Source organism: Myotis nattereri (genome assembly GCF_964212035.1).
Source record: "Myotis nattereri genome assembly, chromosome: 1".
In the NCBI taxonomy this organism is placed as follows: domain Eukaryota; kingdom Metazoa; phylum Chordata; class Mammalia; order Chiroptera; family Vespertilionidae; genus Myotis; species Myotis nattereri.
Window position 1 is genome coordinate 204,514,735 of NC_138075.1, and position 21,504 is coordinate 204,536,238.

Sequence of the window (21,504 nt, forward strand, 5' to 3'; positions counted from 1 at the left end):
AAATAACAAATTCCTAATGATTCATGTGACAGGTAAATTGAAGCCACTCCCCGGATGAATTTATTGTGTGTGGTTGAGCTCATTCTCTTTTTAAATTTTAAAAACGTGCTTCTGTTTTTTTTATGAAATGCTGCTCCGGCTGGCATGCCAGTATTTCGGGTGGAACGACAGTTTCACATACAACGACAATAAGGAAGCCTGGGAAAGGATGGGGTTCAGGTGCAGGGGAAGAAAGATATTTGGGAGAATTAAAAATGCCTCCTGATGGAATAGATTTGCTTTTGTAAAATGCCAGGTTTGGGTATACTCCCTGAAGGATGGTGTGCATGCATTCTACAGGTGAGAATGCGTGAGAGCTACGGCTGTGACATCTGCCAGCACATGGACCATCTGCTCAGATGCTGTGGTTAGTGAGGGCCATCCTTCCTACAATTAGATTAACACCTTGTTATAGTTTGACGTTAGGCATTAGAATAGAATAGGTCTTTATTTAATAAAGCAACTTTTCTGTTTCATTTTAATTGGGGAAAAGACAACATGAAATTCTTTTCAACTAGGCACATAGCAAAAAATAATGGGTCTCCTTTCCACCTCTTTCCAGCCTTTTCACAAGTGGAATTAAGTCGGTGGTGGCTGATGGCCACTAATAAGGCTACTTCCCCGCAGGGCCCATGGTTGCTTATCTCCCCTTGGAAACCAATTCACCTTTAATGTCCTTAGTGAGAAGGGTGTTGGGTTGGTGTGAGTTGAATATGTTTTAGGTTGTAAGCCTGAAATGACCTACAAACAGGGCTGAATCTGTCTGGTTCCTGGTCAGTCCAGTGTTGTACAAAGGAGCCAGGGTATTAATTCGAAGGGCCTTAAAATAGCACTTCCCGGCTTCTGGAAAAAGCGAGTGCCTTTTTGCCTCCCTGGAGGTATCTCCACATCTATTTATCCAGTGGTCCTGAACAAACACTCTGCCATATGTACATCAACTTAATTGTGAATAGTTCTTAAAAAGTATTTGTTTCCATGATGTTAAAAATTGGGCTTAAAAGCCGAGCACATATACGGCCTAAATAATTTCAGACACCTATAAGATTAATATTTTCAAATTATTACAGAGATCTTAGGATTATTTCAATTGAACTGGTTAGATATTGTCCACAATAGCTGTGGATAGAGAGGAGGTACTTATCTGTGAGGAAAATATAACTCCAGATTGTTTTTCATTTGTCCTATAAATAAAAGTTGCACACAGAGGAGCAAAACCCATTGAGGAAATTTAAAGATATAGTTAAAGTGAGAGAAGAAAAACATGTGTGATTCAAAGTTAGGACATTCGTTATTTCACTTCATTAAGTCTTTACTGAACAACTACCTTGTGTAAGACCCAGTGCAGGAAATGCAGACAGAAACCAGTCTTGGCCTGACCGGTTTGGCTCAGTGGATAGAGCCTGTGGACTCAAGGGTCCTGGGTTCGATTCCAGTCAAGGGCATGTACCTTAGTTGCGGGCACATCCCCAGTGGGGAGTGTGCAGGAGGCAGCTGATCGATGTTTCTCTCTCATCGATGTTTCTAACTCTCTATCCCTCTCCCTTCCTCTCTGTAAAAAATCAATAAAATATATTTTTTTAAAAAAAAATTTAAAAAAACCCCACAAACCAGTCTTGGTTTTTGCCCTATGGGATATTGTGATCTGGTAGGGAAGATACTAGTAAGATGCTCACTCATATTGAATGCAAGATAGGGAAACGAATAAGGGCCAGATGAGAGAAGTGGGGGTTCAGAAAAATCATTTGTGAGGTTCTTGAAGGACAAGTGGGATTTCAGTAAGCAAACCTATCGGGTGGTAGCAGTGGGTGATCCAGACGGAAGTGAGAAGGTGTGAGCAATATTTAGGGAAGAGCAAATATTCGGTTTTGGCCAGAGCTTCGGATATGTGTCAAGGAGTCATGGACAGGGATGGGAAGGCTTTTGAAAACCAGGTGGAGAATTTGGAGAGAACTACTGAAGGTATGGCTAGGTTCCCACTTGTACTTTTGAAAGAAGAATGTGAAAGCTATGTAATTAGGGAGGGGGGACTAGGACAGTGATGATGAGAAGCCAAAGGGAAATACACAGTGGGTAGATCCAGTTGGATGTGGCCAAATGCTGAATTGGAAGAGGACCAGGACCACAACTCTCACTAGATTCAGCATTTCAGAAGTGACATTTCATCGCTGGCGTTCCAGTTCTTAACTGGAGAGCAATGTGCTGCTATGAAAGCTGAAGCCCGACGTGGGGTATGGGGGAATGGGTGACTGGGGAGGCCGAGGAAGGAGGTTTTTCTTTCACGAAATTTCTCAGTGAAATAAAGGAAAGGGTGAGTGATTCTTGATGCTGTGAGCAGGATGGAGAGAGAACATCTTAAGAAAGGGGGATTGCTCACCTTTGCGCTCTGATCACATCAGCTCACCGCTTCTCCATCAGTTTGCTGGGACTCACCCTAGAGTTTGTGTCGGCCTCGCTTGGCGAGGACCACTGTTAAAAGGTTTGTAAGTGAATCGATAGAAGTAGTGTCAACTAACTGAATACCTATATGTAGAATGTGGACGAGAAGGGAATTTGGGACGTTCCCTTTGTCTTTTGTGTCTGTCGACTCCAAGCAGGTCCTTGTTCACTTGGACCTTTACAGGCAAGTTTATGCAGGAGACTTGAGTGCAATGTCAGATGTGCCTCAGTGAGGTCTTTGCCTTAAAATGGCCTTTGGAAGTAAGGGTCTGCGTGGCGAATGAGCTGATGCTTTAATATGGACGTGCTGGTTTTCCGTCTTTACTCAAAACTGTGGTCTCTGCCGAAACCGGTTTGGCTCAGTGGATGGAGCGTCGGCCTGCGGACTGAAAGGTCCCAGGTTCGATTCCGGTCAAGGGCATGTACCTGGGTTGTGGGCATATCCCCAGTAGGAGATGTGCAGGAGGCAGCTGATCGATGTTTCTCTCTCATCGATGTTTCTAACTCTCTATCTCTCTCCCTTTCTCTCTGTAAAAAATCAATAAAATATATTAAAAAACAAAACAAAACAAAACAAAAAAAAACTGTGGTCTCAGCTGCCTCTTCTTGATGCACTCAAGTTCCTCTTCAGGACTTACTCCCAGATAGGACTCAACCACACTCCCTTTCCTGTGTTTTCTCTGTCCTCTGTGACACTGGTAGTGCCATTGTCCTTTAAGATATCTTGCCTCTTGTAACCCACTTCAAGAAGTGGCTTGAGCCCTAACTGGTTTGGCTCAGTGGATAGAGCGTCGGCCTGCGGACTGAAGGGTCCCAGGTTCGATTCTGGTCAAGGGCATGTACCTTGGTTGTGGGCACATCCCCAGTACGAGGGGTGCAGGAGGCAGCTGATCGATGTTTCTCTCTCATTGATGTTTCCAATTCTCTATCCCTCTCCCTCTCCCTTCCTCTCTGTAAAAAATCAATAAAATATATTTTAAAAGTGGCTTGATTGGCCAGGAGTGGCGTCCCAGTGACCTTCAGTAGTGGCCCCGGTGGTAGACCGTTTTGATTTCCCCAAAGCCGGTCTTAGACTCTAAGTGAGCATCTCTACTTTTGCGTGTGTGACTGAGTCCTGAGAGACAGGCAATTTCTGCAGAGCCTTTGATTAGGGAATTCCCAACCAACTTCAACAGAATGTTTTCATTTCAAAAGAACCCCATGATGACAAAGCTGTTAAGTAGAATCCTGCTAAAGTAAAAACAGGTTATATTTAAGGTATTTGTTTAGAGTCTGAGCTCTCCTTTGCATACTGCCAGACTAATTAGATGTGTGGAAACTATAGCAGGTGCGTCTGGCTGGGGCTGCGGGAAGGTGGCGGAGGTTTGCATTTAAAATGTGCTGTTAAAATCCCGTAAGACAGGCCGTTCTGATCTTGCACAGCTTGCGCTCGCTCTCCTTCACCAGGTGTCACGAATCATCTCCTCCAGGGCTCACCTTCTTGAACTCTGGAGGCGTAAAGTCAGTATACTTTTGGCCCTAAAAGGCTAAACGCTCAGCAAGGGACCCCGCTTGCATCATTACCTGCTTCTGTTACAGGCACCTCTCACAGACACCGGAGAGGTGTTATTGGACGTCCCCTGAGTCAGAGGGAGAGGGCCGTCCACACTTCAATCCTCGTCATGCTTGTGTGAATGAATTCAAATGAGCGACTCCAGATGACCGTGTTGTGATAATGAAACTGGACAGTGAATGGGTTGGGCTTCCGTCACTACTTGAGCAATGAAGCAGAGACAAGGTTGAATTGTATATGAGCATTTTGTTTTCCAATATTGTTGGCAACATGGGAGAGAACCATTCCCACAAAAATCTGTTCTCCCTCTCCCCCCGCTTAAGCCATCTGTTTATATTGGGTAGAAGGACAAAGATTACAGGCAATTTGGGCGGGGGGTTGCAAAGAGTGGGCGCTCTGGGTGGTTATATCTCCCAGGCAACAAGGATGTTCACCTTTCCAAGATGATAGGCAGTTCTCAGATAAGGAGAATGGGCCACATTTCAAGGTTAACTCCCAAGTCTTGGAGTGTACAGTTCCCAGCCTGGTCAGATATGCCTTCTTTAATCAGAACAAAACAATCTCAGTTAACAGAGCATGATTAATATTTCTTATAACTAATAGCTAGTCCCACTATTCTATTTCTCCCTCCCACCCCAAACAATAAAGCTAATTTATTAAGAAAGTAAAACATGCAAATTTATTAAAGAAGCAAGGCAAGCAAATCTATCATCTGGCATAATGCGCTGATGGGCTCTCTCGGCTAATCCAAAGAGTGAGTGGAGTGAGGGGTTCTCTGCCTTATGTACACTTTTCTGTCTATAGATTTTAAAATTCCTCTGCCAAATATCTTGGTACAGATTAATTTTCAAGCTTTCCTCCCTTCCCCCCCCCCCCGCCCCTTAACTTTGCCGTGGCACCCCCAGAATTGTGAGAAGCACCAGCCAGGCCCCGAGGCTGCTGGGTTTTCTGTGGGATGAGATAAGACTGCACTCTTCCTTCCCCTCCCTCCCTCCTCTCTGCTGCCTTTGGAGAGACATGTGTTCTCATGTGTCCTTGGTCGGGGAAGATAATGGCTTGTTATTTACAGGCCAGCTGCGGAACTATCCAAACCACTTGGCCTTGTTTAATTTTCTTGTCTCAGTTTCCCTATTTCTCCTGCCCTGAAATTTTCTTACCTTCTCGCTGTCCTGTAACACTTCCTCTTAACCGGGTTGAGCTGGGCCAGAGGAGGTCAGTGATTAAAAATAACCAGGCTGCTATTTCCGTTCACCAGCATAATAGACGGGACACTGTTTATTTTCATTGTTCTACAGTTGGATGTTTAGGCACCAGTTCCGGAGTAAATACAACCATGAATTATGTGATTGACTTTTGTCTTTGGCCAGTACTCAAGCCTGGATTTGTACAGAAAGCTGTTATATGTTGTGAGCTGATTTTTAACTTCACCCGATCTGTATTATTCTCTGCATCCTAAGATGGCATTAGCCTCAAGTTTGAACAAGCTATGCACTTCTCTCTTTATTTCTGTGTTGGGGGGTTTGTATTTCAAGAACAAGAGAAATGGGTGGTGGGGTGAGAAAAAATATGCCCTCAGGTCTAGGAAGCCTCCAGGAGATACGGATGCCTGCAGGTCCCTGCACCAGATGTTGAGTAGCAAGTATCTGTAGTTAGGGGAAGGAGGTTAGAGGCTCGAATGTGCAGAAAGAAATGACGGAAGATTGAGAGAAAATGAGCAGCCTCGGAAGATGGGGAAGTGAAGCAGGTTTAGAGGTTTGTTTTCGGAGGTTCCGTGAAAGTGCCACTGGTTTCCCTCCTTCTTAGTGGAGCGTGGTCTGCTGCGTAGGGAAAGCCTGTTGTGACACTTCTGTCTGTTCATGGAGCCCAGGAGAGTGGTTCAGGGATATTTTGGGATGTGACCTGCCAAGTGGCAGTATTGCAGGGAGGGCCAGTTTAGATTACAGAGCTGGGAGGAGTGGCCCTGAGCTGACATCAGAGGACACTCATGCTAGTGTATCTGATGGTTACGTAACCATTTCCAAATGTTCACACTGGAATTATTTCAGTAACTTATAAAACTGACAAGTCTATTTTAAGCAAACGTTTAAATAGTTCATTGACATCATTTTATGTAGCTGCTTTTTATTGTAATCACATATCATAAGATTTATTATTTTCAAGTATACCGTTGTTTTTAGTGTACTCACAAGCTTATGTGCCCACCACCACTATCTAATTCCAGAATATTTTCATCAACAACAAAAAGGAACCCATACATGTAAGCAGTCAATCCCCATTCCCCTTCCACGAGTCCCTGACACCCACTAACCTGCATTCTGTCTATATGGATTTGTGCATTCTGGACATTTTTTATAAATGGAATCATACAGGTGTGTCCTTTCTGTGTCTGACTTCCTTCACTTAGTATAACTTTAAAATTCATTCATGTTGTGTGTTTCAGCACTTTATTCATTTTTATGGCTGAATAATATTCCATTGTATAGCTATCCCACATTTTGTTTATTCGTTCATTAGTTGGGTTGTTTCCACCTTTTCGTTTATAAGTAACACTACACTAAACATTTCTGTACAAGTTTTTGTGCAAACACATGTTTTCAGTTCTCTTGGATAAATACTTAGGAACTGAATTTCTGGAGTATATGTTAACCCTGTGCTTAACTGCCAAAGGATTTTCCTATTTAGCTGGGTGTTTTAAAACATCATGTAAATGTTGTTTTTAATCTTAGATTTAGCAGGGAGCAGGGTTGTGTCTTTAATAAATCCATGTGACTGTTATGATGGCTTGATGTGGTCCTGAACACATAAGAACATCAGTGGATCCAGCTTGTCATCCAGCAAGTATTTACTGAGCACCTTACTGAACACTGGGGATACCGCAGAGACAGAATAGAGAAGGTTCCCGTTGTCACAGACCTTACAGAAGAGACAGTCTTTATATTCATGCTCTCTCAACTAAATGTGTGGTAAAACTGGTAAGTGCTTTAAAGGAAAAGTGCAGGGAGTTCATTTATACTTGGGGGTAATGGCGAAGAAGTGGGTGTCCAAAAATTTTCCCCTGATAAAGTGATGTTAAAGCTGAAATCTGGAAAATACGTAGACATTATCTAGGTGAGGAGGAAAAGGAAGAGTGCTCCAGTCATTGAAACATGTGCAAAGGACTTTAAGCAGGAAAGAGCATGAGCTTGGGAGAGGGCAGAGGGCGTGGTAGGAGGTGGTGATGGAGAGTAGGCAGGACCTGCTTCAACTGAGGCCTTGTCGATGTTTGAACTTATTGTAAGAGCCAACAGGAGCCAGTTGAAGAAGAGTTTTGAGCAAGAGGTGAATAATCTTTTTATGTATGTTTGTGGGTAAGGACATATGGATACACATACATGGATACATATGGATACATCATAATACATAATTATTACTCATATGTAAAATCATTATATATAGTCATTATAAGAGAAACTAAGTTTCAAAGAGATTAAGAATAAATGCAGGAAACTAGCGGTGTGGCTTATGCAGAACTCCAGTTGAGAGATGATGGTTGCTTAAAATAGGGGTGCTGGTGTTGGTGATAGTGGAGATCAAAAAAAATTGGCAGAATTTGAAATGCTAAGGTCATGAAACCAACATATTTTTAGTAGTAAAACTATTCTCAATTTTCAAGTTTTCCACCCCCCTATAGTAGCAAAAAAGGTTTAAAAATAAAGAGATGAACAGTGAACAGGAATTAAGAGCATAATAAAACTGCCAAAAATCATAATACAGCATTGTTAACAAACAGAAATTAAGTTGCTTAGCAAGTATTGCCACAAAAGAACAACAAAACAACAAGAAAGAAACCCCACTGGAACTAATAAGTGAATTTAACAAAGTTTTGGGATGACAAGGTCAATGTACAAAAGTTTAATGCACTTCTATATACTATCAGTGACCAGTTGAAAAATTGAATAAAAAATATCATTTACAATATAAGAAAAAACTTATCAAATATCAGGAAGTAAGTCTAATGAAAGACCCTCCTACACTGAAAACTACAAAAACATATTTGAGAGAAATTAATGAAGGCGGAAATAAAATCAAAGATACAGCTTATCCTTGAGTTAAAAGACTTGAGCCCCAAATCAAAATCCTGAGAGGTTTTGTGTGTTTTTTAAGAATTGACTATTTGGTTCTATAATTTATATGGAAATGCAAAGAACTTAAATATCCAAAACAATATTGAAAAAAAGAACAAAGTGGGAAGACTTATACTACCTCTTCGAAGACTTACCATAAGTTACAGTAATCAAGATGGTGTGTATTGGTGTGAAGATATGCAAATTGATCAATGGAGTAAATACAGAGTCTGGAAATCTACCCACCATAGTGCCCTGTTAGTTTAATGGGAGAAAAAAACATCTTTTAAACAGAATCTTAGATATGTTGATTGAAAGCTCGATACGAAAATGCATACTTATTGTGTGATTTAGTGTGTATGAGATACAAGACTAATCTTCAGTGACTATAGTTGCTTCTGGGGATGGAGGGGTGGTTTGTACAGGGGCACAAGATCTTTCTGGAGTTCTGTTTCTTGTCCCGAGTAGTGGATTCACGGGTGTTTAGTTTTCAAGGCTCACTGAACAGAACTCTGAAGATCTGTACATTTCATCACGAGTCACACCTCCATTAACAAAAGATCTCACAGACTTGAGCCAGGTGACAGGTACCCTAAAGAAGGGAGCCAGGTTGGGTATAGAGCAGCAGGAAGCCATGAACACGGTGATAGGGCGGTGACCATTAAGTAGGTATATATCTGCTGTTATGGCTTCTGACAAGCTTTAAGCGTGTCAGGCACTTTTTTACGTCATTTTTGTGGCTTTCTCCTCCAACCGAGCACTGTAATTTCACTAGATCAGCGGTTCTCAACCTGTGGGTCGCGACCCCTTTGGCGGTCGAATGACCCTTTCACAGGGGTCGCCTAAGACCATCCTGCATATCAGATATTTACATTACGATTCATAACAGTAGCAACATTACAGTTATGAAGTAGCAACGAAAATAATTTTATGGTTGGGTCACAACATGAGGAACTGTATTTAAAGGGCCAGAAGGTTGAGAACCACTGCTCTAGATCCTGGAGAAAGCCCTCAGCAACACCAGTGATATTCCCCTCTATTAGTAATGGTTATTGTGGGCTCTAAAATGTACATTGGTTGTTTCTAATTCTTTATATTATTTTACATTTCCTTGCTGTCATAATTTTAAACCTGTCAAAGTGGCTCCTGGTTAATTTATTTGAAGCTATTTGTTTAAAATGGGCATTTCATCAGAAATAGGTTTTGATTAGTAGTAAAACTGTTCTTTAAAATGTGACATTTTTTTTTCTTTCCAGTGTTGAGAAATGGTGCCTGGGAAATTGTACACTGGGAAAAGGTATGCATTGATTCTTACTTTGTTCCAGGAGAAATGCATAATAGTAGATGTAATTTATGTCTAATATATACAGATCTCAAGAATTCCACTGATGTGAAAGCTGTCTAATAATTGATGATGTAAGCATACATGGAGTCTTCAGTTAGTCACATTCATTTAATATTTCTGCCATGTGCTAGAAAGACTATTTTCTTGAAAAGTAGTATTTAGACCTTTTTATTTCTTTTATGGTTAATTTACTCACACAACCTCTAATATGGTCATTAGTGAGTTAAGACATAATTTAGCAAGTGTTGTCCAAGTGTTCATATGCTATTCAGACGTCAATTTTAAAAGGAAAGCAATTGTTGTTAGTTCTCCCTTAGTTCTAGAAGAACATTTAACCTCTAGTCACCCATAGATGAATAGCCTTTGCACTTGGTAGGAGACTTTTGGAGTTGAGGCCACTCTCTCAAGGGGAGATTGCCAGGGCAGCAGAGATGTGACCCACAGCCAGTGTATTGGCACGTCAGTGTGTCCCAGTAGGCTAAAGGACATGCCCCTGATTCTACCTGGTGATGTTCACAGTTAACTCATATCCCTTCCCAGAACAGGATTCCCTCTGAATTAATTGCATTTTTGTTACTAAATTTGTGGCTAAAATAGGGATTGGCCTCTCCCTTGCTAGGTATTTGGAAACTTACCACTCTCGCTTTGGTCAAACATAAAAGTAACAAAGAGGAAAATACCTTGATTATGCTTTTCTTATTTCTGCAATAGTCACTCTTTTTCAGAAAAGCAATATAAAAAAAAAGCCACCAAAAGTTCAAAATACTGTTTCAAAAGAGTGCCTTTTATGCTTTTGTCTGGCATTTGTGGATCTTAACTGTTTAGAGAGAAGACAGATAGGATATTATCAAGTATGATAAATTGAATTTTATTATAAATATATTTCCTTCATATAGTGTAGTTAACATAAATGCATGTCCTAACAAATTGATAGATCAGTTTCTTACCTTCTCACCTAGAGTGCTTATTCAGAAAAGAAACAGTTGTCAAGTAGGAGATAACCATCTACTACTTCAGTCTTAACATTAACCTGTTAAAATATCTTATTTTCCTAATAATCATTTCAAGATTGTGCTAATCTACCTGGATTACTGAAACTCTTACTTTCTCAATTTTTTATAGGAAAAAATTAAATTACCAGCCCAAAATTACCCATAATGATAGCATTTCCAGTTCTCTTGGAGATCTGTGCCGTACTTGACATCCCACTTTGAGATGCAGAGCAGGGGTAGAACTTAGAGTGTTGCCAAAAGTCATCTAGCCAAAATGAACTGATGTTACTCAATAATTAGAATTAGATACTTAATTAGAATTAGTAAAAGTTGGTTCAATGATGAATTCACGATATGTTTTCAAAAACTAACAGCATTCTTTTGTTGACAATAACAAGATTGAAAATATAGTGGGGGGAAAAGTTCTCATTCCCAATGGCATGTGAGATACTTACAAATAAACTTAAAATATATATGACCTTGGTAAAGAAAACATCAAAATTTTAGGTATTTAAGATTCACATAAATGTACAAATTTGTCATATTCCTAGAAAAGCTAAAAATAGCAGTTGTTTCAAAGTATTCATATAATATAATCCCAGAGTAATTGTTCTCTTCCTAAAGAGCTGACTAAGTTTTTCATCTTAATTTCAAAAAGTAAACAATTGAGAAAATAGAAAAAATATTTTGGAAAAATGAAGATGGATGCGGAAGGACTAATTATAAAATGGAAAGCAAAAGTTATTAAAATCATGTAGATATGTTGCAAAAATAGACATTGATGAATAGAGTAGAGCCAGCAGTGAGACATCCCCTGAGGGTCCCAGATTGGAGAGGGTGCATGCTGGGCTGAGGGATTTCTCCCCCCCCCCCCCATGAATTTCATGCACCAGGCCTCTAGTCTATATAATAAAAGCCTAAGCAACCATTACAGTGGAATTACCAGAACGACCAGTCACTGTGATGTGCACTGACCACCAGGGGGCAGATGCTCAATGCAGGAGCTGCCCCCTGGTGGTCAGTGTGCTCCTACAGGGGGAGAGCCACTCAGCCAGAAGCCGGACTTACAGCTGGGGAGTGCAGAGGCAGTGGTGGGAGCCTCTCCCGCCTCCGCAGCAGTGCTAAGGAGCAGCAAGCCAAGCAGTAAGGAGCCACCAGGAGGGTGGTAAGAAGCAAGGGATCCTGAATTGCGAGAGGGTTGTCTGACTGCTGGCTTAGGCCTTACTCCCCCGGAGATCAGGCCTAAGCCGGCAGGCAGACATTCCCCCAAGGGGTCCCAGACTGCAAGAGGGTGCAGGCTAGGCCAAGCCCCCTCCGCCCCCCACCCCCCCACCCCCGCCCAGTGCACGAATTTCATGCTCTGGGTCTCTAGTTGTTATATAAATAGGAAATAAAAGTTGACAATAAGTAAGAAGTACAACCTGACTCAGTGTAATATTCAATCTAATAATAAAAGTTGCAAATTTAAACAATATTGAAGTCTCATTTGCTATCCAATAAATGAAAACAAACTCATGTACTTCATGAGTTTTTAATTTTTAATTTTATGAAGTATTTCATTCACATGTTATTGTGGATTAGCAGTTTGGCTCTTCATATTGAGAATCATAAAAAAAGGATTCTGGGAATTTATCCCAAGAAAATAATCACAAAGTAAGGGATAACCTATATATGTAAAAATGTTTATTGTAGCATTATTTATAATAGTGAAAAATTAGAATATGTGGATACCCAACAATAGGGAACTTTATAAACAAAGTATATGACATCCTCCACTCTGGTATATTTTGTGACAAGTAAAAGCTATCATCTCAAATGCTATAAAAAAATTTTATACCATTCATTCAACAGATATTTACTGAGTGTGCCAAGTAGTGAGCTCACAGCAGCAAGCAAGAAGTGAGGGTTTCTGTGTCATAAAATATAATCATAGATGAAAAGAACAGAGCAATATATGTACACAAAGAGGCTGGCTTTGTAAAAAGGGTTTATAGGACACTAAGTGGACAGGCAGGAAAGCAGGCTTGCTGCTTGTTGGGTTGGCCAGATTGTGGGGCAAGGCTTTTCTTTACCTTATGTCATATTTTGTGCAATTAAAAATAAAATCAGTAAACCAAACCCGAGAGTCAGATTCACATGCCAAGGTAATATAATAGACCTTAGTGCAAATGGGCTTTCATTCAGGGTTCTTGCTTTCTCTGACGTCCTAAAGGTGTGGCTACTGTGGTTGCTTTTAATGGTTCTCAAAGGACCTACAAGTTTGTCCAGCACACATCCCAGTCATTCACAGATGGGCAGACTTCAGTCATCTCCCCAGTTACTGGCCTGAAGCCTTTTCTCAAAGTTAAGTTGCCAGTATCTTGGTTTTTCTTTGAGTATTGCAATTTCAAAGCCCTATTCAAGGCATTGCATTGCCACTCTTGAAATGTGAACAGCCATCTTCATTGTCTTTACCACAAAGACCAGTTCTTCAAAGACCAGTTCTTCAAAGACCAATCTGCAGTTGAGACTTTTCACAGTTACAGGTGGAATCATAGGGTCAAACTCATCCTTCTGGCTTTGTAGAGAAGCACCGAGGGGTCGGCTGTAGGCATGTGTGCAAGTCACTCTATAAAGCTGCTTTAATGCATGAAGTTTCCACCATAAAATGTATTACTTTGGATTCAGAATTTATATCTCCAAAATTCCCTAGTAGAAACAAATATGCTGAAGCCTACAATTAGACAAGGACAGATTTTAAAACAGTCTATTTTAGTTTGATAAGGTTACACTTTTACATAATCCTCCATTGTGATACTAATGTCAGTGACTTGAAAAGGCTCAAGGTTCTGGCCTAAAGCCCTACATATTTTTGTAACTGCAGTGTTTTGGGGATTAAAACTGCTTTGTCATGATATTCCCCCAATGAGAACTTGTGGTCAAAGAATTTTGGGCATCTTGACCTTCTCTGTCTGTTCCTCTTATGCACACACCAGGCTGGGAGGGCTAATGCCACATTAGGAGCTCAGAACCTAAAAGAAAAAGAGGTGCTTGCCTGTGTTCGAGAAAGTGATCGAAACCCTAGGCACCCTTAGGAGGAAGGCCGTTCCCAGCTTTCCTGAGAGCTGCCTTAGCACTCAGCGAGCCCTTGTTTTTCCCAGGCCACTGAGGTAACGACAATATGCCATATAACGTGCTAATATTTTCTTTTCTTCTTCAGTGTCATGCCCACAAGCCTTTTGTTGTCTTGCAATGGATACAAGTGTTAGAAAGCAGTGCAGCCAATTATAAATTTTCTTAAGTCTGTTAGACTCTAACACTGTAGTGTAGATAAATGTGATCCTGATTTTTGAAGAATGTAGTCCAATTTGAGAGTGAACGTGAGCCCACAGATAGCGATTACAGAACAATTAAGTGCTAGCCTGGGTAGCATTCTATCTAAGTGCCTTGGCACAGAGAACTTACATTTCTTTAACTTGCTTTCAGTGGGAGCTATCAGTGTATTACCACCATACATTACTTTAGGGACTACTTTACACCTATACTAGCTGATTTTTATTTTCCCAGTTTTCCCCTTTTTTTAGGGAGGGGTTTTGGATTTCAAGGTCCCTGGCAATTTGTCGATTTCAGATGATTTGCTATCAACTCTAATACATCTCTTGTGTGTGTGTGTGCGTTTTTAATATATTTTTATTGGTTTTAGGGAGAAAGGGAGAGAGAGAATAAGATAGAAACATCAATGATGAGAGAGAATCATTGATCGGCTGCCTTCTGCACGCCCCACACTGGGGATTGAGCCCACAGCCCAGTGCCCTGACCAGGAATTGGACTGCGAACTCCTGGTTCATAGATCTATGCTCAACCACTGAGCCATGCCGGTCTGGCTCTAACACATCTCTTTTGATCAAAGCGTCCAGAGCTTCCCTACCTGAATAACCAGCACACAACTTTCCTGACCTGTTCCTCCCCCAGAACATAAAGTAGCCAGAGTGGGCTGTCCCTGTAACAATTTCTCATTTGTTATTCCCCTGAGAATACCATTCTCTCCTTTTCTGTAGCAAAGTGTTATTTCAGGGTTCAAGGAAAAGTAGGGAGGGGAAAGAACAAAAGGCTTTAACTAAAAAAGGGGGGCCATAGTAATAAAAAAGATTTTCTTCTCTTGATTAAAAATTAAAACTTATTTTTAGGTTCATTTGGCTACAAAGAGAGGGCAACGTTCATGCTCTAATGGGAGTAGTCATCAGTGTAATGGAGTTGGAGTTGTATTGTTTGCCAGAAGCTCTGTGACAAGCCTATCACTTAAATTGCTTCTAACAGTGTCTGATGTAGTATATCTTTAACTTGTCTTCAGTCCGTACTCACAAAAATGCTAACAGTAGTAAAATGAGAAAGAGATTAAAATTTAAAATACAGTGATAGTGTCACTATATTTAGTTGTGCACAATAAGGCTTTGTAGGCAGTCAGATGTAGATTTCAGTCTAAGCTCATCTCACTGTGATTTTTGGCAAATAACTTAGAACGTAAGACCCATTTTCTTCCTCCCTAAATTGGGAATTGTAACTAATACTATTTCATAAGGTCATCATAAGGAATAATGATTATATGGGTAATGTATATTTATAATATGCATGTAATATATCGATACTACGTAATTTAATAGCTTTTCTAGTTGTATTGAGATTTCCTTAAACAAGGTAAAGATTTCATTTGGTAAATTCCTCCTTTTTATTTTTATGTCATAGTGACAGAATGTGAGAAGTTGAGATGTCAATTAAATTGATAAAATGGATAGATTTATTTTATTCAGATGGTATATACCTGATAAAGATATGGCATTCCTTTTTTTAAGGAATTCCCTATCCTTGGCCTCACTGGGAGATAATTTTTTGCCATTTTGGAGATAAGTGGTTTTTGTTTGCCAGTAACTATTTTTACTGTGTTTTATGTTTAAATACAATGGGTTGTATGTTTGTATCTATCTTTCAATGCAGATAAATTAACCAATTCCCAGTTTTCTTTCAGGTAAATGTTGGAGATATAGTTATAATAAAAGGCAAAGAGTATATACCTGCTGACACTGTACTTCTCTCATCAAGGTAGAGATACCTACTGATGCTCAAACAGTGTAGAGGATGGTTTCTCTACCCTGCATTGACCTTGTGATTTCTCCAAGGAAATAAGGAATAAACGAAGAATTTTAAACCTCTCTAATGATTCTGAATTAAGCATTACAAATTTGATTGGACTTAAGTGACTCTTTCATGTTTGCTGTATAAAATAAATGATAGGCACCTGACTTATAATTATGGCTAAGAGTCTCCTCTTCCTCTGGATATGTCCAGATCCTTTTCATGTGGACTGCTGACTCTTGTCTGATTTCCTGTCATTTATTTTATATAATACTTGGATTGGGTTGTACTGATTTTATCTTGCAATCCTTGTTCATGACGAATTCCTTTATGATGCATTTGTATATCTCTCCAAAGTGACTTGATCTTTATGGTGCATTGGTACAAGAAAATGGATGATTTCTTTTTTTGTCATCATATCTTTTGAAATGCCATACTCTTCCAAGAAAAAATACAATGTTTTGATCATTTTCTAAAAATTCTTTCCATTACTGAATTTAGATGATTTTTGTTTCACTCATATTTAAGATAGTCATGAATTAGTATTCAGAACATATGGCACTGTTACCCTTTAAAGAATGTGACTTTCAAATGGTTTTAGGTTTAAAAACTATAAAACTAGTCCTAGCATAAAGTAAGAAAATAATGTTTTAAATCTTTTAGAGGTTGTTTATCATCATTTCCTTGGACAGTTTTATTTGTAAAATCCACATATAAATATGGACAGTGTCCTTTTTTCAAAATCTGTTTAATCAGGTCATTATTGAAAGTGATTGGATATATGACAAATTAGTGACATTTAAATGAGCAAGTAAGATATTTATAGAAGTAAGTCTATAAGTAGTTGAAGTATATTTTCATATTTTTTAATTGGGAGCTCTGTGCCATTTCTTTATAGGTTTTGAAATTATAAGGTTTTTAAATCAACCTTTCTGTTTATAGTTTCCTTTACTTATTGTTTGATTAGGGTAGGTTTCTAAAACTGGAGTAGAGGGAATGGCCCACACAGGGCAGTGTGGGAATGAGTTTAACGGGGAGTCTATTGCCTTTGTCTCAGGTACTGTAGGGCCTCAGGTGCTAACGAGAGCTCTGCTTAGGAGGCAGAAAGCCACGTGTCTCGGCTTGGTGATTTTGAACGAAACAATCGCTCAGGCCTCAATTTCATATCTTTTTAACTGAGGAATATGAATTACTTAATCAAACTCTCATATTCCTCAATTGTCCTTTTCGTTTAAATTGATAGCATTTCAGTAAGCTTTCAGCATGTCTGACCTACAGAATGATATGCCAAATAAAAGTTTGAGAAAAGTAATAGATGACTGACCATCTGAATGTCGTGTTTATATAATTAAGTTCAAAGTGACAGTAAAACATTTCATCAATTTATGTATTGATGTTTTTCTGATTAAACTTATCATAGAGACATTATCATAGAGACAATAATATACGCTGAACTATTAATTACAGTGTTTAAATTTTGTATGCTCAAAAATATGAAGATAACTGATTATACTGCCCTAGTTTTATACTTAGCTCTAAGTTAAAAAATGTCAAAATATTTTTCATCTGCCCCTGTCTAATCCCAGAAATTCCCATAATGCTCTGTACTTGAATTTCTTAAACTTCAGAGCATTTTATTTTCTAAACATTAAAAACATTTACTGGTGGCTATCAATATTGGCAAATCAAAATCATTCCCTATATCTTAATATAGCATCCGCAGTGATTAACTTCCTCCAAAAATTAGTACTTTTAAAAAGATTGCCTGCTATTTCTGTCCAAGTGACAAAATACCACCTGCCTGTTTTTTCATTCTTTTTTTCAAAAGGGTTTTTTAATTACTTGGCTCTTTTGAGCCTACATTAGAGTTAACAGAAAGAGGAATTTTGGCTTTATCTTGTTTATAGCCATTTAACTTTAGCTAATGACAAGATCACTGTTACACTACTTAATTCCTAGTCTAATATCTTCATTATACCATACTGTCTGCTATCAAAATAAGTACATGGTGATTTTCCCCTGCACTAGCAATAAACAACAGTACATAATTTAATTTCTAAATATTTTTAAATTATTAATTACTAGTAATATATCTTCTTTGAGGTAGTTTGAAATTAAAGCATGAGCATGTTTGAAAGTAGTTTCATTGATTTTCATTTTGAAATAAAGAAACTGAAATTTTATCATATAACAAATAGATGCATGAGTTTAGAAAGTTTAAAATGGAGTAAAATAGCTCAGACGATTAATTTAAATCCAAACAGGTTCTGGGCATGTCTCCTTCATACTTTTGAGATTTTCCTCCCAGGTTCAAAGGATTACCCTCCAAAATAATGCATTACCCACACTTTATTAATTATTAAATAACTCAAAAGGCTGCAATTATGCCTTCTAACATCCTAAAATCCATGTCTTTGCAGTTCTGCATTAAAGTTGATAAGATATTTATGTAATAACTTTGAAAATGTTTTGGAATCAGAAAATTTTAAAGTTTTTTTTTAGTGTCTGTATAGAAGAAGAGCTAGTATAGTATACTCTGTTTTTCAAAAGTAGTTTCCTAAAAAGTAATTTCCACATCATTTCCTTTCTTCTCGGCTAGGAGTGGACACAGAGTAGATTGGCATGAGAGTGGGGAATTAGAGAAAGGAAAATCTTTCAGATAAAATAGCTCTATGTATAGAAATATCTTTTTATTGGATATGATATAGTTATGATTAAATGTTTAATAATCAGAAATTTTCACATTAAAAATTAAAAATTGAGCTTAAAAGCAAATAATTAATCCTTAAATAGTCCATGTTTTCTTGTACCTTTAGACCTGATCAAAATAAGTTTTGAAAAAATTGGCATTAGACATTTTATTAACATGTGTTATTTTCTATAATAATTTCAAACTTTCTGTCTCCTTTGTCCATTTGTTTGTTTGTTTTCTCTGTTATTTTTTCCCCCTCCATTTTAATTATTTTAAACTGGGACCTGTAGGTGGCAGTAGGGGAAATAGTGAAAGTGACCAATGGGGAACATCTCCCAGCAGATCTCATCAGCCTGTCCTCAAGGTTAGAGCGCTGAGTCCTACAGGATGTGTGCATGCGGATCCTCGCCCTACACCAGAGAACAGTTACACCCAACGATGATTGAGTTCTGTGTCTCCTCCTATAAAACACAGACTTTTTTCTACTTCTTGGTGATGGACATTTCACAGATGTTTTAAAGGCCTTGTTGAAAGCAATGTCGGCTGATGTTCATCCCTTAAGTAGGCAGATTGAGCTCCTTTGAGGCATGCCAATAAAGCTAGATTTTCATTTCCTGTGCATCTTTCATATATATTCATTTTTTTTTAACAACATGCCTAAATACTAAGGCTTAATTCAATGCCTCTCCAGGATGTTATTTTGGACAATGTTAACCTTTACATGAAACAAAGTTATTGAGAAATGTTTAAGATCGTACACATTTGTCTTACATCTGAAACTTTCTGTAAGTTCTAGAGAATCCCTTCAGCACACATGGCTGTTATTTGGACTTGGATAGGGTTTATGGAGGATTCCCTCCCTGCACAAAGCTCACTGTTGTACATTCTGTACCGCATGCTGCGGGATTAATTTTTATTCCATTTGTGACTAGTGAGAAAGTGCACGTTACTGTGGTAAATTTCAACTGTCTGCTGGTGTCTTGATTGTGATCTGCATCTTGTTTCATTTTTCCACTTGCTAATCAAAAAGCCTGCTTTGCTTCTCTGTCTGTAGTCTGTGTGTTGGATGTCATCACACTTTGCTGAGATATTTATTGTCTAGCATGATTTCTTCTCTGATATATCTTGCTGCCTTTTCGTAGCACTGTTAAGAACCGCTTCAGTAACAGCTGTCTTAAGGGATTAATATGTTCTGAATTGGATGCATATTTAATTTGCCCCATTTCAAGTGGAAATCAGCCATTTAACTTTCTAATCTCCTAGCCATGTAAAGTCCTAGAAAAGTTGCTTTTTGAAAAAAAAGTACATAAATGAAATTAGAATGTTATTCTCATTTTAATGTGAGAATAGTGTTGGATCTGTAAAGTAAAACTTTTTAATGCCTTTTTTACTGCCCAAATCTAGAATCAGTATTGTTCATTTAGCATGTGTTTGTCATCATGCTTATATATTTTCAGAAGATGTGGTTTATAATTTCATAAACCATTTCTGTTCCAAATATATACATAAGTAAACTACAAATTGAGAGCCATTGCCAGAGCCACATTATTATTGTGACAGTAATAAAAAAAAACAACTTTGAATAATTGATAGAATGAAAATTAAATATTGAAAATTTTTCCAGTTGGGGGACAGTATCAGCTTTTATGGGATTATAAAAAAGCCCATAGAGTAAATTGAAGAACATGAGAACATGCGAAGTTATTTTAAAGTCAATCTGTAAAATATTTTATAACCATATGGTTTAATAATTTTCACAAATCTTCAGGACACAAAACTAAGCTACATGCCCATTTTTGAAACTCAGAATAGTCTGTTTTGCACATACACACATTAGAAGTTGATTAGAAAATTCCAGGTGATTGTAACTGATAAATTTATTTCTTCCCAACTTTGAATACACATGCTCATTAGAGATTGCCTTCATATTTACTTATGTGATGTTCGCTAATTGGGCTTATATAATCAAGTGATAATAAGCCTGATTAACTTCAGAATGCTTTACCTTATATTTGAGAATCAGCTTATACATTTGGACAGCAAAATCACCTGTCTATAATTATTACACCAGGAAAGTTAGTATGTGAAGGGGCAAGATATAGATGGTTCAGGACACGGTGCTTGTGGAAAAAAAAAAAAGCTGGAGAACCTGCCCTCCCACCAGCCAGTGAACACCAAACTTCACTAAGACACCCAGGAGGATCATCTAGGTCAGGTCAAAGAGCAATAAAGCCAAATTGGCTGGTTTTAGTTTTATTTAGGTGGGGTTTTTTTTTTACTGTCACAAAAGTCTCTAAAACAACTTTAAGAAATAGAATAGGAGCAGAAAGCTACTTTCACTGCAAAATCTGTTCATACGGATTTTAAAAGTAGTTTTAAATTTTAAGTATTACAGTTTCTGTGATTCTATTCATCTTTCCTAAAAGGGTAGAAAATGCAGTCTATAGAAGCAGCAATCTGGAATTTTCTAATCAACCACTTTCCTGAACCAGTTTACATGTGGCTGTGAGCATGCATCTCACTTGATATTTTTTTGAGCTAAAGTTAAGTGTAAAACGGCTTTACGTTTCAGATACAGTCTGTGTTGTATCTGTATGGATGAACACTCCAAGTATAATGTGACAGATTTAAGCATTCACTTTATCTTGAAGAACTGTACTCATCGTTGCCAGGAAATTGCTTTGGGATCCTTCTGGCTGAAAAGCTGATCCATGAGTTGTCATGCATGGGTTCTGCCTCGCAGCATTTTGCACTAAGGAGTGGGAACCGGCAAGAAACTAGGCAGCTAAAGCTTTGCTTAGAACGAAAGGCTTCAGTGAGTCTGAGCAGTCAGTAAGTTAGTGTTATGCGTTTCTTCTTCCACTGAATCGTTTTCCTTTTCAATTCTAAACAACAGTGAGCCCCAGGCCATGTGCTACATTGAAACATCCAACTTAGATGGGGAAACAAACCTGAAAATTAGACAGGTAAGATCTAATACAGGTTTGTATCATGGTCGCTGTTTGATTACATGGAATCGGTAGCTTTACTTCTTACTGTCCCGAGTTGAAGTAATTCTGTCCAATTGTCCAATTGTGTCTGTTTTCTCATTGAGCCCCTATGAAGAGGATTTAGAAATCGGTATCATTATATATTATGGAACACTCGGGTTTGCTTGCCTGATTACATATGGTCCTGTTTGTATAGATACTAGTTTTAATATTTTATGTAATAGCCAACACTCTAATGATAATAAA

The 21,504-nt window shown here is 38.4% G+C and overlaps 1 protein-coding gene across 1 annotated transcript in view; it reads left to right on the plus strand.

Annotated features, from left to right (window-relative positions):
* ATP8A1 (ATPase phospholipid transporting 8A1) overlaps positions 1–21,504 on the plus strand; it is a 211,479-nt gene that overhangs the window by 42,635 nt on the left and 147,340 nt on the right. Inside the window, exons 6-8 of the mRNA XM_081092781.1 lie at positions 9,387–9,427; positions 15,470–15,543; positions 21,165–21,234. Coding sequence (XP_080948907.1) covers positions 9,387–9,427; positions 15,470–15,543; positions 21,165–21,234 — 185 coding nt within the window. The remainder of the gene's footprint in view (positions 1–9,386; positions 9,428–15,469; positions 15,544–21,164; positions 21,235–21,504) is intronic.